This window comes from Ammospiza nelsoni, chromosome 2 (assembly GCF_027579445.1).
Source record: "Ammospiza nelsoni isolate bAmmNel1 chromosome 2, bAmmNel1.pri, whole genome shotgun sequence".
Lineage (NCBI taxonomy): Eukaryota > Metazoa > Chordata > Aves > Passeriformes > Passerellidae > Ammospiza > Ammospiza nelsoni.
In genome coordinates, this window is record NC_080634.1 from 34,062,790 (window position 1) to 34,090,269 (window position 27,480).

General features: G+C 42.6%; 1 protein-coding gene across 2 annotated transcripts in view; it reads right to left on the reverse strand.

The window, feature by feature from the left end:
- Window positions 1–27,480, reverse strand: part of NARS2 (asparaginyl-tRNA synthetase 2, mitochondrial) — a 48,716-nt gene that overhangs the window by 7,280 nt on the left and 13,956 nt on the right. Inside the window, exons 6-12 of one of the 2 annotated variants that reach the window (XM_059494050.1) lie at window positions 25,872–25,972; window positions 12,534–12,666; window positions 6,020–6,118; window positions 5,563–5,600; window positions 3,736–3,802; window positions 2,069–2,206; window positions 836–933 (exon numbers count right to left, since the gene is read on the reverse strand). In XM_059494050.1, coding sequence (XP_059350033.1) covers window positions 836–933; window positions 2,069–2,206; window positions 3,736–3,802; window positions 5,563–5,600; window positions 6,020–6,118; window positions 12,534–12,666; window positions 25,872–25,972 — 674 coding nt within the window. Of the gene's footprint in view, window positions 1–835; window positions 934–2,068; window positions 2,282–3,735; window positions 3,803–5,562; window positions 5,601–6,019; window positions 6,119–12,533; window positions 12,667–25,871; window positions 25,973–27,480 lie in introns of both variants that reach the window. The other variant, XM_059494049.1, reaches the window with a different exon arrangement.

The window sequence follows — 27,480 nt, forward strand, 5'->3', positions numbered from 1 at the left end:
GGATGGGAATTTACACAACCTGATCTCATGGAAGGTGTCACTGCTCATGGCAGCAGGGCTGGAACTAGATGGTCTTTAAGGTACCTTCCAACCCAAACCATCCTGATTCTACAAAATTTTTGAACAATAAGATAGGATCCAGAGAGCAACTGTCTATGGAGAATTACCCAATACGTAAAGTTAATTATTAACTAAAAAGCAGCTTTGATATTCTGACATTGAAGTTACCAAAAATTACCAAAGGAACAAGATGCAGACTAAGGCAGCAGGGAAAGAGAAGCCCTGCAACCCAGTACAGGTCTTGAGCAGTTCCAGTGAAGCTTCCCGTGAAACTATTAGCAAAGAGCCATATTCTCTGAAATCAGGCCAGTCACTGAGGCCAGCTGCATCACAACTGGCAAAGCTTCTGACCAAAAATGCAAATTCTCAGTTACACAATGTGATGACAGATATCTAAGTTCTGTATATGTGACAACTTCCACATTCATAGTCCACTTTCAGCCACAAAAACTGAAGAAAAGGATCCACAGCAAACCCTGCTCCAGACAGTTGAAGCAGAGCTGAGGCATCCTACTGCCCTGGGCTCTTAGCACAAAGAAAACTTTTCTTCTCTGATGAGCTAAAACAGAGGTGCTTTGCACACCTATGACAGAATCACAAGAACTTCTTCACCAGTTTGCAGTCACCTACTCATGTAAATAGATATCACAAAGACAAAAATAGGCTTCTTTTAAATACTATTATCTGGCTTTCCACTCCTCTGTCTTGCCAACCACAGCTGCTAAAACACTCTCCTGCTCAGGCTAGTCTCCTGGCATGTGTGGATTTTCCATACCTCTGTAAGCGTGATTCGAGGAAGGGCAGGCGCTCCTCTCTCAAGCTGCCTCCACACAACTCCCCTACTCCTGGTACAAGGAGATCAACAGCTGCAACCTTCAAAGACAGAAAACTATTTGAAGTCATTTCACATAGCCACACAGTGATTAGCAGAAGTTAACACTGATGTTTTTTTTGTAAAACCCTACTGCAATTCTTCCAGAGTCCAGGACACTCAGGAAGGATTTTCACATACTTGAAAAGTCTTTTGTTGACAGGAGAAGGCTGGGAGGAATTTTCGCAAGGATTAACATCAGAAATTTACAGAAAACCTAAATGATAGCACTGATGTCTCAGACTGAAGACATCTACTGATATCTCAGACTGAAGACATCTACTAAGTGGTTTGAACTCACTCAACCACTCGGTTGAATCTCACCAAGTTACTCTGGTGACAACCTGTGTGGGGTTATAAAGAACCCAACAGCAGCTCAGAAAAAGGCAAGGACGTGGGCAAGCTTTCTGAAGCCCTGATTCCCTGCTCTGATGCTGTTGCTTCAGCCCTATGTATCCCCATTCCTATAAACAGTTATAATGGATATGGTAGCAATGGCACTCGTGCTGCATCCAAGTGTTAGGATCCAAGTGTTACCCCTTAGGCTGTTAGGTTTGGGCTGTCTTCTCTGGTTTGTCTTCTAAGGTTATTTTTCTTATTCCACAGCTGAAATGTTGCTAGAATTAAAGCCACTGAAGACACACTGGTGAATGGTGGTGTTGTTGCTCTTTTTAGCAGAAGCAATGCTTCAGGTTGTCTCAATTCAGTTGAGAAATCACAATTTCAAGGCATGAGATTTGATAAAGAGCTTATTTCTTTGGCCCATCTGCTATTTGAGCATTACATGGATGCTACATTTGGATCACAAGAGCATCACAGACTACTTGGAGCCATCCAATTCTAGGCCTTTCACTTAGAAGTACAGAAGTTTACCAGGAAAAGAAATAAATGATGGTAAACTTATCTTAAGGCAATTAAGCAAAAAGTTAACACTGGCCCAACCCCTGAATCTTCCTCCTCCTGTTGTTCCTGCTTTGGGTATTTTCTTCTACAACAGGAAAAAAAATGGACAAGATCACCTGATGGTCACATCTTATCTTGAACTTCTTGGGAGCAGGCCCAGCAGATGATGTCTATCAGTAGGCCAAGACATGCTCCTACACAGGAAAGTGGTGGAGATGTGACCCATGGACTCACCGTGTGTTGAGGTCCATCTTCATTGTCCCGCATGTAGAAAGGTTTGAGGTCGTATGGGTAGTTCACCACAAACACAGGAACATCCCCACAGTGCTTCACCAGGTACTTCTCATGTTCTGTTTGGAGGTCACAGCCCCACTGTAAGGACAGCAAAAGGGGCCTGGGAATCTGCTTTGGTGCCTCTTGCCCATGGCAAGAGACCCAGCAAAATCCCTGCACATAGAGAGATGCGCTGCTTTGAATAGCATGAAACCAAGCAAAGCAACTTCTCATACAGGTCACTGGGAAGTAGACAGTTTCTCAAGTTTTCAGGCAGAGCAAAGCATGTAAATAAATATGATCTAACTTAAGAGAACAGGGCCAGATGGTCCCTGTATCAAGCACAAGCATCTGGTATCAAATCAGAAAACCTAAAACAAGCAAAAAAAATCCCAGCCCCAAAAACCCCAAACCACATGCTCATATCTAAAGGAAAACAGGCACCTCTCCAAAGCCAGCTCACTCGACCCAGCCGACCACACTTATTTCAGTATTACCTCTGGTGTATACAAAGCAGCTTTCCTAGGCTGATTACTCTCTTCCCCGCTGTGTCCTGTTACATGCTACATTAATCCCCACTTAAGAAAATCTAGCACCCTATTAAGCAATTCTTTGTTATCAGAAACCATGGATATTTGCAATTCCCTTCATTTTTCCTTTTTTCCAGGGATGTTAAAGATCCTGTGGCTTTTGACCTGAGACCCCCAGTCTGTTCATAGGACATCCAATGAATATTGGGAGAATGGAAGGGGAAGAGGGAAACAGACCTTTCCCAGACTCTCTTCATATTAAAATATCCCAAGTTTGCTGTCTCAGATCCAGGTAGCACAGAGAAAAGATTTGAGGTTCTACACCCACTTGTGCACAGAGATGAGACAGTTACCCAACTGGCTATGAGGGTGGCTTCAGCCAGAGGGTTATTTTCCTTGAAGTATCATAATGAGATAATGATTAAACAATATAGACATAAGATGAGCACCACCATAAATGCTGTCCCATACTGGAGTGGGTGTGCATTTGAAATTGGGCAAAATATGATTTTTAGAAAACCATAACCTCATAGCTTTAGAAAGACTAGCATGTTACTCTTTTTCCTAGTCAACATCTATGCTTTGGAAAGGCAAGGGATTCCCTTTACCTACATCTACATTACATGGCATTTTCACATGGTATGGGTTTATTAATCCTTGTCAAACTTTTGGTGCTATCCTCTTATCTTTCCTTTTCTTGACAAGTATTACAGCAACTCTTCTTAGATGATTGCTACTGAATCTGTAACACTCTCAGCACACTCACATACAGGAAAGAGAAGTGCCTTTGCTAAAGCCTTGGTCCTTCAACTGCAAGCTCATCACTTCCTTCCCTGCAAGTGTTACATGTTCTGCTGCTACACATCTCACTCCTTGTACTGCTCCCATTTCAACCCCAAAGGGCAAAAGTTACACTAGATTTACAACCCAGCAAACAGGTTGTAACTGGATTTACAACCCAAAACCACCCCAGGAGGCAGATAATCTGTGCAAAGTAACAACTCTTGTGGTATCAGAGAAGGAGAGACAGAGGGAGAGAATGGAGATTCTACAGAGTTCAGGCTCTGTATAGGGACAAACCAGCTGGCAGTGACCTACCTCTGGCTTGAAAGTGAAAGTTTGAGGAGCTTGCTTCAAAATTTCCACTGCTTCACTGTAGGAAATTCTGCAAGAGGAAGAAAAAAGTCTTTAAGATAACTATGAAAGGAACAACAAAGTTTTCTGGCTAAGTGCCGTGCTGGAAAATTAAGGAGGCATTTCCCCACCACCATGCCAACTTGTGTGTAATGTCAGACTTCTCAGCAATGCTTCTTTGGACAGAAACCAAAAAAGCATTTAATATGGCAAGAATCCTATGTTTTCCTGTGCTTCACTACATGCAGGGCAGGAAGTGCTAAGCTCTCAACAGTTCTGCATTATTGCAATATTGCATTTTAGTCAGAAGTGAACTCTGCAGGGAATTGCTTCATAGAAATGGGTGGATTTTTTAAAGAAAACAATATGTCCTCATCAGCATAGCTACAATAACATAGCTCTAGTCCAGGGTGTGTTAGGCAAAAATAACAGCCCAGGGTGCAAAAGGGCTTGTAGCTCAAATGTTTCCACTTTACTTTAAAAACCATGAGATTTACGTGCAGCAATGTTTCTCTACTTCTCTGGCAGATTTGAGAGCAGATTCTCCACCAATTTCCACCAGCACAAAAGAACAGCATCATGGCAAAGCAAACAGAAAAAGTGCAGTGAACAATGCTCCAGGTTTGGTAACTGGAAATCAAGACTCAATGGAAGATAATATGGCAGCCAAGTTTTCCACATACCAAGCCAAATGTTGTGGACAGAGAGAAGAAAAGAATAACATGATTACAATAATTTCATCTGTGTATCACTGGCTAATCCACTTAAAAACCAAATTCCCTAAGGAGTACAAGCTCTTTACACCCCATTACAAGGTTTCATTAAAGCAAGGAAGGCTTCTGGAGGAAATACCTCAAGAAGGAATATATTGCTCCACATGTTTGGGTTATGTGAGGCCACAGACCAAATGAGGTGTATCACTGGCACAGGTTCAACACACGTAATCCATGTGTGTAAGCCAGGAATGGCCCAGATCTGCCAGCAGCTGGTGGAGAGAGAGAGAGGGAGAAAGAGATGATCTGTCCTCTCTCTCCTTTTCCTTGGAGCATGGGAGAAGATGAGCACAATTTTGTCCTTTCAGGAGTATCAGTTAGGTCCAAAGAGAGGACTGAAATGGGGAGATGCTAACTTCACTGAGGACTCCCATGGTGCTCCTGCAGGCAGAGGCACAGGGGGGATCCATCATGATCCTGTTGCCCAGTTGTGGCTGTAGCTGCCTAACAAGATAACCAGTGCTGGGATGAGCATGCCTACAATGTTCTGTGGGATAAATGGAGAGCTCCATCATTTGAAGAGACAAGCAGGAGTAGGGAGGATGTGGCACTCTCGGGGATCAGTGAGGGAAACCCAAAGCCTTCAGCTCTTTAGCACAAAGAGAACTAGGATTAGGAGCTACACAATCAATTGGGAATAGAAAACCAATTGGGATTGTTAACTGCCATAAAATACTTTCATATAAAGAGAGCTACTGAAGTGAAAGTGTGAATGAAAGCAGAGCATCAAAGCCAAAACCAAGCAGGACTGTGAGCAACCAATGTGCAGGCACATGCTGGAAGGAGAGGATCTTGTCCAGGGGAGCAAAAGCCAAAGGCCAGCAGATTCAGGTGTCAGTGTCATGCAGAGCTGAAAGGGCATGCCTGACAAACAGTAAAAGGGAACTGCAGCTCATGCTCTTTTGGAGACATTATGCTAACTCAGAAGACATTGAGCTGTGAAAGAAAAAGAACATATGCAAAATAGGAACTCTTTCCCCAAAAGCCCTCTGCAAGATCATTTTGAAATAGTACTTACATCATAAATTTGTGCTTCAGCATTTGTTCCAACCTGCCCTTGGTCAAAACAAGAAAAACATAAAACATGTAAAGCCACCCTTTATGGTTCAGGAGAAAACTCAGGAAAGTGACCTCTCTCTATTTTGTAATTTGTAGGATTGCATTCTGATATAGATATGGGTCAAAATCCACTCCTGGCCACTCAGTGCTAAAAGGGTACCCAATTATTGAAGTTGATGATTCAGATGAAGTGACAACTACAGTTCTACCACACCTGCTACCAGCTACACAAAATTGTGTCCTCTCTCTGTTGGCTTGAACAATCACTTAAGCTTAAGGTGATATTTAGCTTTTCAGTTTCTTAACAGAGGACAACACAGTAAAAAAAATAAAATTAAACAAATTAAGTCTTCCTATAGCCAAGAACCTGCAAAACACATGACAGGATTGCAGTTCTTTCCTGTCACATGCATTACCTTCTGTGCAGGAGCTATGTATTTATGAAAAAGCTCAACATCACGAGGACATTTGGAGAGCACGGTGCTTGTCACGGTCTTGAAAAGATCTTCCATAACCTAATAGAGAAAAAAGGAATGCATGAAAAATGAACATTGCTTAGGTGTCCCAGACTATAAATGAAACATGGTACACATCAGCCAAAGAGTACAGAAGGAGTTTCTGTCCTTCTGCATGGCCAGACTGCATAAGAGGGAACCACCTCATCAATACTCCTAATTAGCAGGCTTGCTTAGTAGTTGAAGAGGACTGGGGCTTTGATTTTTGCTATGGGTTTAGGGTTTCAGTGTTGGCTGATGGAATCAGTATCTTCAGTCACGTATCTCCAGTAGAAAAAAATCACAGCTAAAATATTCAAGCAGCAACCCTGGCTAGCCACAGACATGTTACAACCATTTGTGGGTCTGGTTTCACATTAATTCTTAGTGAGGCATCTGTCCTGTAATGAATAATTCTGGATTTATGCTTTGTTGTTAGAAAAGGCAAAACTGAAGGAAAGAGAATAAACATGCAATGTATAGAGCAAGCCCATCAAACAGATCTCAGCTAGAGAGACTCTGTGTAGTAAGGGCAAAGTGAACATGTACAAGATGAGTAGAGAGCTAAAGCAAAGGACACATCAATGCAGGGATGTTTGAGAAACTAAAAAGATGTGGTTCCATTTCCCTAAACGAATGTTGATTAACTAAATGACATTATCATCCAATTTGGATATACTTATCCAGTAAAACGGGCTTCACTCATTAAAAAATTAAAATGCCATTAAAAGCCCCCACATGGGATGCTGCTGCATTTTCATCAACCTGTTTTAAGAGTCACTTTTTCTTTTGGCTAAGCAAAGCAGACCATCCAAGACACTTGCTGTTGTGCAGACTAAGAGTTCCCATGGCTCCCTGTAGTCTTACACCAGCACAAAGCAGGTAGTTGACACTTATGGTATCAACTGATCATCTTACCTCTTATTCAAAATCACCCTCCTAGTCTCATTTTCTTTGTCAAAACAGAGCAATGCAGCTTGGGCTGCATGTCATCTCAGCCTGGGATGGGACAAGGTTTTTCCTAACAAAGTGCATCTCAAAGTTCTGGCACATTCCTGGTTGGTTGTGGATTTTTTTTTTTTTTTTTTTTGGTCGGTTTTAGGGTTTTTTTTTTGGTTTTTTGTTTTTTTGTTGGGTTTTTTTGCTTTGTTTTGTTGTTTGGGGTTTCTTTGTGAGCGTAACAACTGTTTCATTAATTGCAGAGCTGAGAGAACTGAAGTTTCCACTAATGCTATCTAGGTGAGCAGCAGCCCCTAGACACCACAAAGCCTGTGCCTGTGGAAAGATGAACCTGTGGAAAGATCTCAAGAAGAAGCAGTAGGTCTATGCCTTACAAGGAACCAGATCTTACAGGGTAAGAGGAACACAAGGCACAGAAACAAAGCAGCTGGGCTACTGACATAGCCAAGATGAGATTTCAGGCATGTTGTTCAAACTTATGCTTAGATGAACACTCTTCACACCTGCCCTAAGCTGCTGAAACATTGCTCTGTGCTGGTGAACAAGCTCTGCATGCCACCAGCCTAGTGGAGCTGGTAAAGCAGTCCATTTGTACTCCTCTGAGCCAAACTCAGACTCAAGACTCCTGCATCAACCTGGGCTCTCCTTTTAAAAAAAGGGCAGATGCAAATAAGGGAACAGCATTATCATATGCAGATGAACAGTTTTACGCCTCCTGGTACTCAAACACAGAGGAAATGAAAAGCCAGCATTCCTGCTGCTGAGTGGCAAATAACCAAACAGTCAGCTTTGAACTTTCTTCAAAGTAGCTAGAAAAAGGCTTATGCAAATGAAATTAGAAAACTTCTTAGCAATTCATCTGGTTTCACCAGGCAGAGACGAAGGGATTTTACATTAAGCTTCCTCTTTCTAGAAAATGAAAGTATCATCTGGTTTTGGAAAGGCATGTTGTTTAATTAGCACTTTTTTTCCTCACTGTGCGATAAAGTAACAATTAGGTTCCCACAGCATTCAACATAAGCAGCTTCCTCTTGTGGAAAAAAGATGTGGGTGGTATGGGAAAAACAATCTGAGAAATATTTCCAGGTTTGAGACTGAGGTTTTATCCTGGCAAAAAAGACAGACACGTGGGTCATACACTGGCCTCCTCACTGCTCTTATTTATGCCAAACAAGTACTAGGCACAAACAGTAGATGGAAAAAAAAAAAAAGAGGGAAAAAAACCTCTCAAATTGAGAATTTATGTCTTTAAGCAGGTAGCATAATGAAGGACTGCAAAGTAGGCCATAAGAAAAATGAGTGGAGAAGTAAAATCACTGGCTTGCTGGTTTAAGGGAACACATGAGTGTGAGATATAGGTGAAATGATTGGTTTGAACATATTCTGGAAGATACATGTTTGACAGAAGACTTACACAGGGGAAGACTTACACAGGGACTTACACACTGGAAGCACAGCAAGTGGCTCATCTCAGAGGTGGGGCCCTGGATGTCCCAAAAGCCCAATAATATGGTTGCTTCACAATGGTGGTGTGGAAACTGTGCTGGTAGGGGGGCAAGCAAGGAGGACAGAGGTGTTAACGCTTTCTCCCTTCCCTCAACCCTTTTAGCCTTTCTCTTTTGATGTTCACGTTTGAAACTTCAGCAGTATCAACACTGGCCTTCCCCAATGTGGCAACTCTGTTGTTTAATGGTTAACAGCTCAGTTTTGATTAGGAGCAGCTCCGTTGCTTAATTTTTACCCTGGATCTTTTGATACTGCAACTTATCCTCTTCCCAAATAAAATTATGACCAGAGTTGAAACAGAGCAAATCATCAATAAAACAGCAGCAAAAGTCAGCAGCAGCAATTGAAGGTGCTGTGCACTCCAAGAAAGGTTCAAATCATCATTTTTATTACGTAAGAAAGATTACATAAGAAAAAAATCACACAACCTGCCAGCAGGATTTTTATGTATGTATTTACCTGGGCCATGCATATGGATATAGTGTAGATCACAGACTCCTTACATATGAAACACTCACCAGTGGAACACTGTTGCTGCCCCCATGCTTGCTCACACCCACTCTACATGTGCACATACACACAGAGGGGAGGATTCACATCTGATCTTGGTCATAAAATCTCCTCTCAGCAATACAACCAACAGCTCAGGCCCCATTTTGGAGAGATGCTGTTGCTGCGCAAGGAAAGAGACTTGTCTGCCAGACCACTGCTCCACTGTCCATTGAAGCTGAATGCTGATAAAAGTTAGGGAAGAGAACAAGCCTGAGCTATGGCAGCTGGATACTACTTCAGACAAGGAACCTACAGTCCTGCAGATGTAGGTGTCCCTGAAGAGTGCTGTGCAAAACTCCTAGAACAAACCCTTCTCATGTGATTACCAGTGTTTGCTCCCTCAAGACTGCAGCCAGACCTGCCCACATGCCTCAGACTTGCTACTGAAGACGGAATGCTGAGAGAAAACTAGTCTGGAAATCAAATCACATACATGTTTTATATCCAAGCTCTCTAGAGCTGACACCCAGAATGGGTACCTGATTTCATTTCATGCCTCAACTCCCCTCTGTAAAATGGACGTAATAATGCTCCATGTCACTAGGCTGTAATGACAGCAAATTAATTTTGATGAAGTACATAACCAGTGGAAGACAATACTCCTGCCCTCAGGACACAGCTCAAATACTGAGTGTTAAATTGCATGCCCCATCTTAAAGAGAAATATTCTCCATCCCTTAAAGAGACAGTATTCTAGGATATAATCTTGTTAAGGAAGACTAACACTATGCATAAACCCCTGACAATGCCCTCAGGAAAACTTCCTTCTTGCATTTCCTAACTTTACAGCCTAAATAATGCCTTTTTTACCATGGCTTTGTATGTGCTTTTGATGAAATTCAATAACGACTGTATCACATGGCCTCTTTGAGACTCCATTAGTGTCATGAGTGAAGTGGGATCCTTTAAATATACTGCACTGCTGATACAGTGGAATGAAAAATAGAAGATAATGGCCTACAAATATACCTACATGACACAGCAGTGAAGAGGGAGGGAGGGAGTGATAACAGGCATCTCAGAGGACAAATAATACTGGAGACCTTGGTTCACCAATTCAGGTACTGGGGGGCTGATGGCTCTAGGGGTTTCAGAAACTTCCACAACTGTACCACTTCTCCTGTCTGTCTGACCTTTTCCTAAATCCTTCTCTTTCTCATCCATTTTGGAGGAGAAAAGAGGTCCCTCCTTAGACACCCTTACATATACCCTGCACACTAAAGCAGAAATACTATCACCCAGCCATGCAGCAAGAAGTACTGCACTGAGCACACGGGACTTTCCACAGAAAGTATTGTGAAACCAGCACTGTGAGAGTAGAAGCTCCTTTGTAGCACTAAAACACATTTTGGCACAGAACAGAAATTTAGATTGCATGATTAAGACACATGAGACTTCACAAGAACTGTGCTACTAATTTAGGAATAACTGAGCTCTACTTTGTGCAATTACAGAGGGGAAAAAAGGCTGCTGCTCTAAGACTTCAGGCCCTTTGTTCCCAAATACATGTAGCTTGGTTATTAAATCTCCTTTTTTCCCTTTTATTTCATAATGAAAACTATGTTTCTTTTGGAGCTTTGGCTGAAAGATCTCAAGCCTCACCAGTGAATGGTAAACATGCACATCTTTGTAGCAAGGCTCTTTAATGGTGTATAAGCAAATACTTCAAGATGTCCCTGAAGAAGCTGAGCATTCCCAGCACAGTAACTTGCTCAAGTGAGAGATACTTAGTCCAAATGTCCAATAGCAATTTTAAAAATAAATTTTTAACAATCCAGCTCCTTATGTGAGGACAAAGTTCAGATAATAACCCTGGCCAAGAGCCCTGAAGGCTTTCAACTGGGCGTTTTTCACTGAATAAAGAACTTGCAGATGATAACAGACAAAATACCTGATGGGCAGATACATAAGAGAACACTGGATTTAGGTCAGTTACACCAGGAGAGACACTTAGGTTTTAGAGCAACTAGCAGGGTTTTCTGTTGATTGAGGTTTTTTATTTGGTTTGTTGTAAGAGAGATTGCTCAATGGTTTAAAAATAAACAAAGTGGGAACTCCACTTCCCCAAGTAAGAACACCACAAAATTAAGCCTGTTGCAATACATACTCACTATGAGAAATGCAAAATAATGGCTGCTAGGAGACTTTCTGTTATAGGGAAAGGTGCTTGTTAAAGACTTTGAGACAGAGGGAAGATTTAAAGAGAGCACAAGCTGAAATTTCACAAAATACTTAGCAACAACAAAGGCAAAAATTGAGAGGGAAAGTTCCTCCTTTCTCTACAAATAAAAGCCTTACAAATTCCAGAACAGTTCTCAAATCTAATTCTCTGAATTGTCTGAACTGGCTGTTTATACTTCAAAACCAGGAAGTTAAGGTTTTCCGCACGAGGTATGTTGATTCTGTGTTGAAGGGCTCAAACACCACTCAACAGAAGACCCTGCTTACTATACTAGATAAAAGTAGTAAGGAATTCAATTGACTCCTGATTACCTAGAGAAACAAGGGGGCTCAGGAATTAAGGTGTGTACATATACACAGGTTGTGCTCTAAGAATACACAAAGCTGTGGAGAAAAGGAGAGACAAAAGAAAGAGGAGGATGCTATTCATGATGGAGCACAGACTCCCAATAGATCAGTCCACACAGCCCAGTGTCATGCAGACATCCCAGATTCAGAAGCAACACACAGAGCACACCAACTGTGCTCTCAGGCTCTGCTGCTTCAGCACTGTTTATGACCCATGCTGAAGAAACCTGGATGTTATTTTATAAATCTGCAGCCAGTGCCTCAGGTGTTTTTCTTTATAAGGTTATTTTTTCAATCACTTTCTACAGAGCTTATCTGATAAATGAGAGTGTGTGTGTATGTTTACATACAAGTCCTACTGGGTATAAACTGGCTTATGCTGAGACTAGTAAGGTGTATAGGCATCCATCATGTAGTTAAACTGCATCTGAGAGGTCAATCCTTAAAAATCAAAAACCAGCTGATGAAGGATTTTCTCCAGTCTTCTGCTAAAGCCACAGTGAACAGTGTATGCCAGAAACTGTTGTTTCTTCTTCAGATTTCAATGCAGATTTCAAGGAGGCCTTTACAGAGCACACTGCTTAAACACTGCACACTCAGTGGAAAGGTGCTGAACATTTTGAAAGGGAGAGTGCCACTCATTAGCACTAGTCAAGCATATTTACATTCCCTGGCAATACAGCAACTGTGGAGCTTCCCATTCAGACGAGGGCTGTGTGCACCTATATCTTTCTATCCAAAGGAAGCAAACTCTCCTCCTTGGGAAATACCCATGCAACCTCTACTTGGTTCTCACACGGTGAGAGGAGCTGTGACCCCAGCTGAGGGCAGGGACCACAGGAGGAAGAAACACTGATACCAGTCCTGCATAGATATCTGGAGTGCCCACCTGCATGATGTCCTGAAGGCTTTCAGTGAAGGACAGCTCAGCCTCCACCATGTAGAACTCTGCCAGATGCCGGCGACTCTGCGAGTTTTCCGCTCGGAACGTCGGGCCAAAGGTGAACACGTGAGTAAAAGCCCTGCAAAGCAGCAGGGAACAGGGCAGGTCAGGTCCAGCACACAACTGGGTCTGTTACACCTAAAGCCCTCACTTTTCTCCCAGCATCTAGAAACAATCATGTTTCCATTTCATCTTTGACCAGTTTAATGGCACTGCTGAATAAGCTGCTGTTACGCTCCTTCATCCAGGCGTGGAGAGAGGTTATTCACACCTTGTGACTCAGAGATGTTGCACAAACACACACTATTCAGCTTTCTCTGAACACAAGTCATGCTCAGGACACTTTTTGTAAGTGTGTGGGAATAAAACCCAAATTCTGCAGAACTGGATAACTAGAGAAGCATGTAGATACTATACTTATCATGCTATCCTCATCCACGTGCCTTCACACTTCTTTGCCTGCAATGCCTGACCTTCACAGGTGCTGTGAGACCCCAGTGCTCAAGAGAGCAGAGTGCGCCGTGCAGCTGGAGCTGCTGGGCTGGTGGGCACTGAGGGGTGGCCAGTGAGGCCCAGCAGGACGGGAGGTGTACGGTGTGCAGTCCCCCTCTAGTGGTACGACAGAAGTTCATTGCTCAGAGAGCCATGGAGATAAAGAACTGGGCTCTTCCACACAGCTAAAAATAGCTCAGCTGAGAGGGGTCCCTACTGCAGACAACACATGGGGAGAGCACTTAATGCTGAAGCAGCCAATGCATTTCCTATTATGAAGCCATTTCTCCAACCACCTTCTGGGGAGTCTATTTAAATACATCCTCTCTTGTTCTGCAGTCATGTCATGCTGTGATTCCACTTCCTTCATGAGAAACCTTCCTATCAAACACCAAGACACCTTTTTGATTTTACATGGGAAGCTGCACGTCAAGCAATACCTTTTACACTGTGATCTATGATCACATGAGCTCCTGGACACCCTCAAGCCAGTGAGAGCTTCCCAAATACATGCTGTGACATATCTATGTTCCCTCTCATGCTTCATGGGAAGAAAAACCGTGACTGGGGAAGAGAGCAAGCTGCTTCAGAAAAACCATGAACTGGGCAGCTGCTAACTTTGGTACATCTTTAACATGGTGTTATTTTTAGCTGCAGACAGCATGTAGGAGAAAAAGAACCCGATCAGTAGAGATTAGGCACAGTTTGACACTCATGAAAGGATGCATGCTAATTGCTGGGGCTGGCATTTGACTTGCATCTTGCTCTGCAAGCTTTCAACTTAAAAAGGACGTTCACTGAAGTTTCTGAACAGACTAATTTTGTTCAACTGAAGTTTAAATAAACAACACTACAAAAAGCAGCATTTTTCCTTCGTCCCTTATGGAGACATCTGTGCTACAAATAAAGGAACACATGCATTCTGCTTCACTCATCTGTTCCCTCATGTCACGTGTTGGTTAAAGGTTATGATCCAAAGAAACAGCACTTTCTTTCTCCTTGAGTTGCTAATAGCAAACACACCAGAAGTTTCAGGTCAAAACTCTGAATATATAGCCTGCCTGTAGGTTTCTTTTCCCCATGGCTCTGTTTTCCTTCCTCCAAAAAACACACTTTCCGTCTGCACTTTGCTCTTTTATCTGTCCTCTCTCATATATGACCACAGCATCCGCAACCAACTAACCAGATTTTGCAGCAAACATCTTCCTTCAAGCATCATTTTCAGCATGCCACTATTCCCTCTGCTGCCTTTCTCACTTGCTGTTACTGTAACCTTCTGTTACTCCATTATTCTCCTTCAAACTGCCCTTCACTGTAGCATCTACAAAACCTCAGCAATGTTTAGATAAGTGATGTACCAAGACTATTACTGCACAGGTCATTCACTATTATTTCATCAGTTCCTTGTGATCCCCCATCTGTAGCCACCTGCTGTCTTGAGTTATGCAGAAATTCATGTTCTTCCTCACATGGCCTTCTTGGTTTGTTTTTTTTTCCCCATGCTCCTAACAGCACCTGGCACAACAAGGTCTCCAATCCAAAGTTTAAGAGTCTCAACTGCTATAGCAATACAAACAACAAATATAAAACACAATGCAGTCAAAATCATGTTATGTTTAAGGCAGAACCAGTCAAAAGTTTTTGTTTGCCAGGTTGTGGAGGTTGGCCTGCAGTGGGAAACAGGAGTTAGAGGCAGGTTCTTGCTCCACCTGCCCTCATGTTTCAGGGTTTTGCTAAAATATTTCAATTTGAGGTCCTGCAGTTAAAGAAAGAATTTTTTCTAAATAAATGAGTTTAGTCACAAGTTCAGTTTGTGACTGAGCCAGGATCAGACACGAGATGAAAATATTGTGAAAAGCTTACAATTGGTGTAAGTACTCATTCAGGTCTGCTCAGTATGATGTGCAGGTCTCTAATGTCTCACTGACATGAAGGCCTCAAAGTAACACTGAAAACTGAAGTGTGACACTAGCTGTCTTGCATGAGATCCTTTCCCACAGAGCAACAGCCTGGCTTCAGGGAGAGATGTTTCTCAGTGCCTGTCCATGCACAGACACTGACACTTCAGTTACTGTAGGTTACTGGGGCAGGACAGTCTCCAGCAACACAGGCTACCAAGAGCACTTTGAACTGCACTTATTTCCTACTGATCAGCAGCGGGGCTTGCTGGCTGCAAGATACCTAAAAGTAATCAGAAATAAAAAAAACCCCACCCTCTTATTGCTCCAAGATGTCAGCCATGGTCAGAGATCAATTTTGTACTGCAAGAATAAAGCCTCTCTGTGCCCAAGACAGCTTTTAGGGAGGGCAAGTGCAGAACAACTCCCACAGGAACCAATTTCTGTCTTTCCTCAGCTCTTGCACACAGAGAACCACCTATGTTTACAAAACAAACCATTACCACTGTGACTCTCTGGACTACCCCAAGGTGACAGTAAATATAAGGGCCTTGTGATAGCCTGTAGAACCTAACATCACTGGTGTGAGGCTGAATTTGTCTGACCCTTGAAAAAATGGAAAAACAACACTCACCCCTAGCCCCCCTCCCCATCAAATAAACCCCCACCTGCAGGGAGGGGAAGAATCATTCATTTCTCAGGCTAACTGTAAAGGGGAAAGACAGATATGAGTAACTGTGAGAACTTCCCCAGGATCCTGGGACCCTGGCAAAGGGAAACTAGCTAGATGTCACACTGGCAAAGCGATCAAAGGAGCCCAGTAAATACAAGTCATCTGGTAACAGCACTGTAGCACTGACCAGAGGCCTGGACATAACAGAGAAACACAGCTGAAAGTACACTGTTAGTCACTGTTATCAGCTCTGTGCATGAACAATTATTTTCCATCCAGGCATTTATATACTGTTTACTGTGCCCTGCCATTCAAGATGTTAAGCAAATGCCCATTATACAAATCAAGTCTTTATTTGTACTTCATCTGCTATAAAAAACATATCTGTGATTTGTTACTGCTGTAGCACACTGAGCATGCACAGCTATACCAGAAAAGAGGGATGGGAGTTGCCTCTGCTCCGATTTCATGGTACTGAGAGCAAATCCAGTTATTTTGTTCTATGTGCATTCAGCACCTAGCACAATGGAGCCTCAGTGCAGTGCTGTGACTCCTATGCTCTATGATGCAAATAATCAATCATTTAACATTCCCAGACTTCTGCAAGTCTTCCAGCATTTAAAAATAACTTGAAAATTCTGTCTAAGTCACCAAAAGTGCCTAGGTCAGTTTGGGTTGTGGGCACGCACGAGTCTTTAAAAAAAAAAATCAGTAGTGCTAATTCTTCATCTCCAACAAAAGCATACACACAGGAGAGGAAAAAAAAAAGCCGACTAATCTGTTGAGCCTTTTCCCCCAGCCATTACAGGCAGAGCAGTAATGTCTGTAACACTCTCCTCGTACGTGCTACCAAAGAACACAAGAGAGGCTTTGAAACGAGTCCTTTTGCAGTCAGCTTTGCCCAGATCAGAGCTCTGGACAGCACGCCTGAGTGCATTTATGCAGTTCACAGGCGCTGCCGGGGTCGACACCACAAGAAGGCACAGAGCTGCTTAATTAATTGCTCCCTTTCTGTGACTGTATTTCCCTCTGCCCAGTTCTCTGGGAAAATTTGAGAGCTTAATGTGGAGGCCAAGAGAATAGCCACAGTACTCCTTCCAACGCACTGAAACGCATCAAAAACCAGGGCCCCATCCTGCAAACACTGAGCTTTCTCACCCCAGCCCAGTGAAGGGCCCAGCCACTTTTAGCTACAGGGTCCCAGGAGTCCCTTTGGACACCAAAGTAGTACCTGGAAGTGCTGCTGGGACACAGCCATCCTCTGCATGGATGGAGGTGGCTCACTGCTGCACAGGCCACCCTTGTGTTCACCGCCCTATGAACAGCCAGGAAGGGAGAACCTTCCCCCCTTTCACCTTTACTTCACACACTACTAAAACAGTCGTCAGAAGCAGCCACCTTTGGGAGCTCTCTGCCATGCAGAAAGAAAGCTCATTTTGTTTGAGTTCACTGACATTTCATTACAGAGGAAGTGAGAGGAACCAACAGAGAAGTAATAAGTATCCATACCCAAAGCTGCTTCAAATCATTCTTTTAATTAAACTCATGCAATGTTTGTAGGCCTCAGTGTCTCTGCCTTACTGGCAACTTTTATGGTGCAATCCAAATAGAATTAATTGTGCTGATGGTTCCCAAGCCAGGAATGGATCGTGCTCCTTTTCTGAGCCAGGACTCCACGCTGCTACCGAGGTAATAAAGACTTATTTGTGCTGTTGAACCAAGGGCATATAACTCTGAACAAGGCTATTAATCAAGAAGATGCAATCCCTGCACAGTCAGCTTACAACCAATGCCAAGGTCACACCACACAGTAGTGACACAGCTGGAGGCAGAAGCTGGTTCCTGTGACTCAGGGCTAAGCACTAAACCACACCAGTACACACAGGGAGCAAAGATGTTTCTCAAAACTTCATCACCCCAGTGATTTCTACTGTAAGCCATAAAAATACACTACCAACATGGCAGATGGGGAAGAATTCATTTTCATGGTGCCCTTGCTGTCACCCCAAAATACAACAAAGTACATTGATTACTCTGGCAATATCTGTTGGGATGAGTTAAGCTGAACAGTGACTTGTGCCAAATCTCATCTTTGGCCATGCTAAATGAATACAGCATGTGACCCTTCAACACAGGGTGCTCCCTGCACCCTAATCCACCAACTCCTCCCTGCCATACACATACTAAAATCTAGATTGCAAGAAAATCTAGAAACAGTAACTTCTAACCCAAACACAAAAGAACACACAATGTCAGCAGAGAGGGAGAAACCCTCAGCAAGGTGACCCTGAAGCCCAGGAGTTTATCTATCCATTGTCCTTTCTCTTAGGAAGGGAAAAAGGTAATAAAGTGAGCCATCTGATTTAATTCCACTCTGTCCTGGCATGACCATATTAATTTTGAGCATGGAGGACCTGCCTGCTCCACTGAAATAAGCAGGTGACTTTGCTCAGCTGCCAGGATGCACCAGTTAGCTGCAGTGATTGACCTGAACATGAATGGGATTGTTCAGGGATGCTGAAATTTGTATTTTGAAAGATGCTCTGGCCCTGTGCACAAAACCACATACACAGGCAATGATTCAAAATATCAGCCCCATGTTTCCTGGGTCTAGTTTTGGAGAAGTTGGAAGCCCAGAGCACCTAATGATGAGAGTGAGGTACAGATGCTCAGCAGTGGGGACAAGAGGCAGAATATTTTAAATCCTTGAGCTAGGTAGACTGTGTTAAAAAATACTTGTCAGAGTTGGACAGAAATATCTAGGTTTTAATCTCAGTGCAAAAATAATGCTCCCATTACTGTTGTCTGGTGGTTTGTATTCTGCCCAATGAAAATATACATTTCTGTTGAAAAGGCAGCAGAAGGGGCTGAATTTTACCCAGAAAAATGAGGTTTTAAAGACTCCCCACAGGCCATTTCTGCTTGCCCTCTGGGGAAAGGCAGATGAGAAAAGCTGCATCTTGACAAAGACTTTTGTAGCAGTACGTGAGGCTCAGGCCTGGGCAGCAGAGCTGGTGTGCTGAGTGCTGAGGTTTTGGCTCATGCTGCGACGAGATGGGACTGTACTTCCTTTTGTAAGCAGCCAAAAATAAATACATAAAGTAAAAAAAAAAAAAAAAGAAAGCTGTCTAAGTTCCCAGACAGGGACTGGGAAGTGCCAACTTCCCCCTGCAGCCAGTCAGAGTGAAGCAATGCAGCAGCTTCTCTTGCTGCAACTTCCAAAGGGCAGGGATCCACGATGCCCGTGAGGCTGCATGTGCACAGCACCCTCCTGCCACGCTCCAGGACCTGCCGTCCCCTTGCCACAGAAGATGGGACAAGGATCCTTCCCAGGTCATCCCCTCTGCTTGAATAGGATCCAGGCACACTCAAGTAATTAACAACAAAGTGACCCATATACCCTAATTACCTGGCGATCACCCAGAATTTGTTTATTAAACCTCTCAGCAGAGCTAGACACTGGATTGTTAGTCTACAGATGGCAGGAGAACACGGGAAAACTGAGACAAAGGACATTAAGAGTTACTCAGAGACATACAAGTCATCTGCTCCAGGCTTAAAGACCTCATCAGCCTGGGTCCTCCACCCTTCTATGCAAGTGTTGTACTTCATTGTCAGTGGAGTCTTACTCTGTCCTAGTTTTGATATTATTGTTTCTAATTAAAGTCAATAAAATGGCTGATTAGCAATGAAAACTCAAGCTGGGTTGATGAAAGCCACCAGAGTAGCTGAGGATTTATTCAAATAATCATTTCCCATTCTCTAGCTAACAGAGATATTCTACAAAGGAGTGATAGAAAATGTTCTAAAGATTTAAATAAAACAGGTAGCTAAAATGTTTTTCAAACTTAATCGTCCCATTGACTCCTACTCTAAGGCATTAAAATACATTACCAACACGTTAGGAGGGAACAACTGGGTTAAATCTTTTTCCTTTCAAAGTGGAAAAAATCCATGTTCTATAAAAATTGCATTATAACAGCCAGGAAGAGGATAAATAATTTTAATTTTTTTTCATTTTTCACATGAACATTGGTGTTATGAATTCTGCAAGTATCAATCACAACACAAAAAAGCATCAGTGGGTGCAATACTGAACAAAGGGAGTCATGGCTCAGGCCACATTCCAAAGTTTGGGTGTAACTATTTAAAACCTCCAAAGCCTCAAATTCTACACTAACTAAACAAAGTAAACAACTGTATAAAAAAAATTACTAAAATCCATATAAAATGCAACATGTTACTGCTGACTACAACACGTATCTATATTCTATTCTACTTTAGTAAAATGGCAGCAAATTGAAGAACTTCAGGGCATGTGCTAATGGATTTGTGCATGTATTTCAAGGAAAGCTGCGGGAGCAAATAGGGATGAAGTTGCCTGACTTCACATCTCATCCTGGAGCCATCTCCTGAGGGACAGAGTCTCCTTGAGAAGCAGGAGCTGCAGCCTGGACACAAGGCAGGTTCATGCTCTCATAGGGTATTAAGTTTGCCATGGTGTTGTTTTGCTCACTGATGGTGAGCTGAGCTGCCCACAGGCTTCTTGCTTGCCTCAGTCACAAAGTAAAATAAGTTTCCAGGAGTCACCACAAATGTGGCAAAGGAACATGTGGGCAGAGGGTTGTGACAGCCAGTACTGTCACTCACAAAGCCACAGCTTCTTAACCCCTGCAGCTCTCACAGCATTGTCCAGGCACACGCATGCAGTGGAGCTGCAAGGCCCCCCACACGTGTGGATGCTGGGTTCTCCTGCCACAGACCCTACAGCACCTACCACTGACTGGAACAGGGATGATCAGGTATTCAGAGAAGGAAATGGGACTATGCACTGGATTCAAGACAGAAACACACTGGTTCAACTTAGCTTACTTGTAAAATGAGGACCAAGAATTTCAGCTGAGGACACGTTTCACCAGATGAACGTGAAACTGTCTCTTCTCTTGCTCCTTGCACTTGATTTTTACGGCAAGGACATAACACAAAGAGCACACAGTTCAAGACCGCAGGGATTGCATTCAGCCCTGCATGTGAGGATCCCAGAACATGGCTGAACTGCAGCTAACCTCAGCACTCATGCTTGCAAGCAGATTACCTGCTTACCCTCCCCAAAATGTGGAGAGGAAAAAAGGACCAACAGGATATCCATGTGGCTGTAAAGCTCCAACTAGCCAAGCAACTCTAGACTCACTGTTGTACCTACAGAGTTCATCTATTTGGCCTCCCAGTAATACAAAGTCATTAACAATCACTGCAGCAGTCATGAACCAGACTGAAGTATGCAGTAATTGATTAAAACCAGACATGTCACGGTTGCTTTTTATAGATCCAATTAAGTGTCAGCCTAATTAATGGAACTTAGTGCACTAATTATAAGAGTCTGCATTATGACTCAGACTCAAACAAATGTTGTGCAAGAAATGTCAGAAATTTTTTTTCAGACATCCAAGATAAATAATTACACTTATTTTTGTTACTTCTTAGCAACAGCAATGTTATACAACTGGACATCATTCCTGCAGCTGCATTCAGAGGAATTTAAAATTGTACAGTGTAGAGCAAATATTTGTTTAAAGACAATGTAATCTGTGTCATCATTAGCAAGTCATTTTGGAATCAAATTTTAAGAGCGTGTGTTGCCAGTCTGCTGAGAATGAAGCCTCTTTTATGGAAGGCAGCCTCAAAGACATCTCTTTTGAGCTCTGCAGTGTTTTCTTGAATATCAAAATGACAGCTCTCTCTCATTCTCCATCCTCCATGCTTTGAAAAACACTGAAGTACTGGCATTTTAAAAGTGAAATCAGTGTGATTTTAGCACCTTCTGCAAACAACAGGAAATTCACTGAGTTCAGCTCTCTACAAACTCAGGCAGACACAGCCAAAATAGTCTGGATGACTGAAATGCTTTTTAGATCCTCTCTGCAACCTGCAAAACCAGTTGTAGGATTGCAGAGAACATCTGGATTAGGCAGAAGAGCAGAATAGATGATGGTTTAGCAATTGAGGGAATGTGCTTGAGGAGAGAGGGATTAATTACGCTGCATCTAAACCAAGCTTGATAAGTATACGTTAGCAGGCAGAAGTCTGAATGAAAGGCTGAGATTTTAAGTTAGCAGGAAAAACAAGTATGGGGATGTTGAACTGAAATTGAGCTAGAGAGATAATTCACTAAGATAGTATTGTGCCTGAAATAGGTGGAGAGGACAATGAGAACAAAGGAAAGAAAAAAACTTAGAAGAAGAAAATTACTTGGGCTGGAAGGGACCTCAGGAGGTCAACGGTTCAGTCTTCTGTTCAAAGCAGGGTCAGCAAGAAGGCCAGACCAGCTCAAGGCTCCACCTAGCTGCGTTTCTGGTGAAGAGCACACAGTGTCTCATCAATCTTGTTCAATGCTTGACTGATTTCTCCATTATTTTCCCACCTATGCCCACTGAGAACTTCACTTTTCTCAACTTATCCCCACTGCTTCTTGTCCTCCTGTCATTCACCACTGCAAAGGGTGGGTCTGTCTTTGGAGAACCTCCTTGCAGGTCCTAACAGCTGCTATAAGGCTGCCCCTCAGACTTTTATCTGCAGGGAACTTCAACACAATGTGAGATGAACAAGAGAGGAGAAACCTAGTGAGGGCCTGATAAGAGAGAAAAGAAACAGGGCTAAGGATGGCACGGAATGATGAGATAACGTATGCTGCCAATCAGGGAGGGGATATCTCTCAAAAGTTTTAAGAAAAGCAATTTTATTTAAGCTTATGATGCAAAAGGCAGAACAGACAGGGCCTGGGATGAAGTGTGGCACAAGGGAAAAACATTGATGTTAAACTATTAACAAGAAGGGCTGAAAAGAGAGGAGCATGTGCAGCCTGTGAGAAAGGAGAATAAAAAAAATAATTACTGCAGCCAGTGAGCTGTACTTCTTGACAACAAATGACTTTGGCTGTCTCCAGTATGTTTCTGAATCATCTTCAGCTGTCAGAGACCATCCAGCCCAGTTCAGGCCCCCAAGGGGACCTTTGTCCTCACCAGAGGACTGGGGGGCAAGGAATACCACATGGACTTCACAGCAAACCAGTGACATTTCAAACCAGATATGAGGACACAGACAGCCCTGTACTTGTACCACACACACTGGCTACTGACTCATAGGAGACTGAAGGGGAGAGCTCTATTACTGAATAAAGACTTTTCTGGAGACCTTAAAAAGCCCATGGATTTGCAGCAGCTGACAATGATTCAGACATGCTGAGCAGACAACCTAGATGCTGTCACTGCTAAGATGAGGCACAATGAAATGAGAAGTTGTGCCAAGTAGGCTGTGTGTATCATACTGAGACAAGATGAACTCCTCTGACCTTGCCTTCAGTAACAAGCACACAGCACAGCAGACGGTCAATAAACAGGAACATCTCTCTTCCCACTTTTCCTCAAAGAAAAAACTCATCAACTATAAATGGCTCACTGCTCTCTCCTGTGATCAGGAACAGCATCCCAAGCAATCCTTCCATGAAACAGAGCCCTGGACAACACACAAGCATGGGCATTCAGGTCTGCAGATAAACTCTCTGCAAGGACACAGAAGATGTGATTCCAGACTCATCTGGTAAGTCTCCTCCACACCTCCCTTTCCAGCCTTTTCCAGCCACTGCTTGGAGGTTGCTCATGAGCTCTGTAAAGCTAAAAGCTAACCCCAAAATTACATGACTGCGTACCTGACCTTCTGCTCCCCTTCTACATACACCTCTCCAAGGACAAATTCCTACCTGCCTCTCACACCTATCCTGCTCCACCTCTACTTTCCAATGGACTTATGCAGGATCTGTCCCTCTCCCAAGTCCTACAAGTCACAAGAGAATATATGTCAAGACTGGATGGGGAAGGTTCTCCTCAGCATTTCTATCTCAGTCTCCTCCCACAAATTCTCAGGAACAAAGTGTTCTTGAGAGCCTTAAGACTGCAACACTTAACATTATATCTAAGCTAAAGTAATTTTAGATGACTAGATAATTTTATAGATGTGAAGAATTTAGTCTGGCTAAAACAAAGGGTAAATTTCATGGAATCAAATCCAAAACAGATAAATCTTTACTGTTTTACCTGATTTGTTTATTGGGAAGACCAGAATATTTCCATTTTGGAGGTGGAAAACTCACTTTTTTACTACTCTAAGACTATGAGTGAAAGTCTCAAGTCTGTCAAAGAGAATGTTCTCTTTTATAATAGGTTTGGTCTTCATCTACACTGAATTTCCCAATAAATTAACTAAATTAGTACACTGAGCAGCTGGCATGAAATCAGCGCAACAACCCTTATCTGAAGGCGCATTTTTCTGAGCAGTTGCAATGTGTGTTCTCCTCAGACATGGTACTTCAGCCAAATCACTGCTGGCCAGCTGGACTGCTGATAGAGCCTGTCAGAGACCAGATCTCAGGCAGGTAGCACTGCAGTTGTTTGCCATGTACCAAGGGGGGCTCATAATGAACTTATGGTGACTTTAAAAACACTTTTAAAGTGATCAGTTACTGTGGAGTGGAAACCTTCTGAAAATGGGAGGGATAAAATCCTAGCTTTGGATAATGTGAACTTTAAAGATTGGCTTTTTCATCCAGGAGTTCTGACCTGTATTTCTAATAGTGTTTGCTGTCCATGCCTCAATATGCAATGTCGAGAATCAGTGCTGGAGTTTTTTATGTAATCACTGTAGCACAGTTTATTGGCTGCTGATAAATAGCTGCAATGAAATTGTTCAAAGGGCAATTTTTGCATACAAATCAAAACATATAAATTTTTTCAGAAATCTCTTTTCTGCCTGGTTTGTTCTTTCTGAGTGACATGGTCTCTTCTCAGACCAGCTCAATGTCTGCAATATGCAGAAACACTCAAGCCAGACATTCTTGATAGACAGGGTGTTTCTCATGTGGTGCCCTGCCTGCTGTGGCCAAAGCACAGGTCACTTGGCAGCAGATATTAGCTGTGATATCTCAGATATTAGCTGGGGCAAGTTAATGAGGAAGAGGTTTGTTTAATTGAAGGGGGAGAGATTTTGGTCCCTGGAAAATGAGATGGCATGGGTTTGTGTGTGTTAGACTTAATTGACTGTCATGCATTGTGACCTTTACTGAAAGATGTAATTCAAGTAAGTCCAAAGAAGGAACGTGGATTCTAATGATCAACCTGAAATACAATCTCTCTCTATTACATCAGGCTGTACCCCCTAAATAGTACACAGCCTCCTCTAAGATAAACTCAGCAGATTACTTGTCTGGTAAATACTTTTTCCATTGATATCACTCAGATGCACCTTGCTCTCTAAGGATGGATAAATAAAAAAATCAATGCTCTTCAGCATGCAGTACATTACAGCTTCATGTTCCTATTTTACAGTAGTGTGTTGTTCTTACAGACATTTTGAATAAATCTAGGGCCATCTAAATTTAGATGTGTTTATTCATAATGGAGCATAGCTGTTCTGGGAACCTGCTCCTTTTATTTTTACTTTATTTAAGTACACTGAGTTTTTGAGGCCTGCAGCTCAAGTGGTATTGAATCCCTTCAGTCTTCAAAAATAAATGAAGTTCTTCTGGATGCAAAAGCACAGCACAGATACATCACACAGCATTAACTCTCTAGATGCTGTGAGTCCCTCCAGAGCATAGAATTATTAAATGGTTTTAGAAGTGACCCCAAAGATAATTTTGTTCTAACTCCCTGGCCATGGGCAGGGACATCTTCCACTACCCCAGGTTGCTCAGAGCCCCACTCAACCTGGCCCTGAACACATCCAGGGATGGGGCATACATCCCTGGGTGTGTTCAAGTTTCTCTGGTAAATGTGTGCCAGTGCCCCACCACCCTCAAGTAAAGAATTGGTTCCTAGTATCTAATTCAAACCTTTCCTCTTTTAATCTGAAGCCATCCCCCCTTGCCCTGTAACTCCATGCCCTTGTCCAAAGCCTCTCCTCAGTTCTCTTGTAGCCCATTCAGTACTGGAAGGGGCTCTAAAGTCTCCCTGGAGCCTTCTCTTCTCCAAGCTGAACAATCCCAGCTCTCTCAGTCTGTGTCCACACAAGAGGTGCTCCAGCTCTTTCTCTAGGCTGCCCTCTCAGCACCTATCATCCAGCCACTGCTGGCATTTCTGGCAGATAATCACAGCAGATACCTGATGGATACCAAAATTACCAGCTGGGCGTATCCCACAGACAAAGACGAAAACTTCTAATTTTGCTCACCCTGCCATTACTTCCAAATGGAGCTGGCCAGAAACTGTCAGGAAGGCAGGCACATTGAAGAAATGGCTCTTTTCCACTGAATCCTCTTCCTCTCTTGATGTCTGTAACAATGAGGAACAAGTCAGACCATTGGTGTTTAAATAAAAAGCACAGCATGCAGCTTATTTTCCCTCTTTTCAAAGCATCAATTTTCACTTTCCTACCAAGATGAACAGAGAGGAGGAAGAGAAGAATCTCTATCATTTGTAGTTTGAAGCTTCATACAGCATTGCCTTCAAAATTCAATTTCAAGCCTGATGAGAAAATGGAGGAGTGTTTTCTGTGTCAGCCCCACTGTCTTTCAGAAAAAAATTGAAACAGTGTTATTTTCTTTTCACAGGGAAATGAATTTGTTTCCACTGGAAAAAGACAAACAGAAATAAAAAAAAAGCAGTGCAATATCCTCTTAAGATCTGTTATTCAGTCTTCAAAAATATCTCAACTGAAACAATATTAATTTGGAGACATCACAGCTTACGCATTATATAGGCAGTGAAAAATAAACTATGTTTCATTTCAGCTTTTGCATGGTTTTTTCAGGTAATCAGATATTTTAAGCATAAAAATCTACAAGTAATAGAAAATTTAACAAGTTCAGTGTTCCATTATGAAAAACCTCAAAAGAAAAAAAAAGTCCGAAGAGACAATAGGCACAGATTTTAAAAAAGATATACAAAAATTCATCTGAAAACAAGAATAACCTTTAATATTTACTGTGGGTGTCAGCACTAGAACAGGTTGTCCAGAGAGGCTGTAAAGCCTCCATCTGGGGAGATATAAAAAACTCAGCAGCAGAGTACTGGACAGCTCGCTCCAGCTGACCCTGTTTGAGCACAGTGAGATGGATTAGATGATCTCTAGAGGTCACAACTCAGTGACTTTTAAAGAAACATGAGGATAAATTATATTGTGTATCAACATCTTGTATATTTCAATGTCATCCCTAAACTTCGGAGGAGCCAAAGATTCAGGAGAAAAACAGAATGAAACCTCAAAGCTAATCTGAGGTCTGGCTGATCTACATTCACTTCCAAACAAAGACTTTCTTCTGAAATAAGTTTGAAATACCCAAGGTGTAGCTCCTAGGAGTCATGCTAAGTGTTGCTAGTTCAGCTAAGTATGCCACTGCCTCCAGCCACCCCACTCCCCAACTTGCTTTGTCACAGGGAGCCTTGTTCTCCAGCCTTTGATAGCCTACAACTTGCCATTTTTCTCTTATGAGCTTGAAGGTGTTGCTTTTGTTCTCAAAAAGCTCTGCTGCTCATCACAAAGATAAAACAGTGACTTCCAAAAACCTCAGATCACAAGGCAGTTTTATCTCTTCACAGCATCACACTGAAGAAAAGAGCAAGCTTGCCTTGTTCCACAGAGATCAATGAAAATATGACAATTTGTGGCTCTAACCCCAGGACTGCTTCCTTTGTTTCAGAGGTTTTGTGGTTCTAAAAAAACCAAACACCAAACTCTGAGGATGCAGAAGCAGGTCCCTACTGTTTTCATCAAATAAACCCAGAGCATTTGCTCAAAAACAATAAGGATATTAATAAACATCAAACATTCACATACTGTA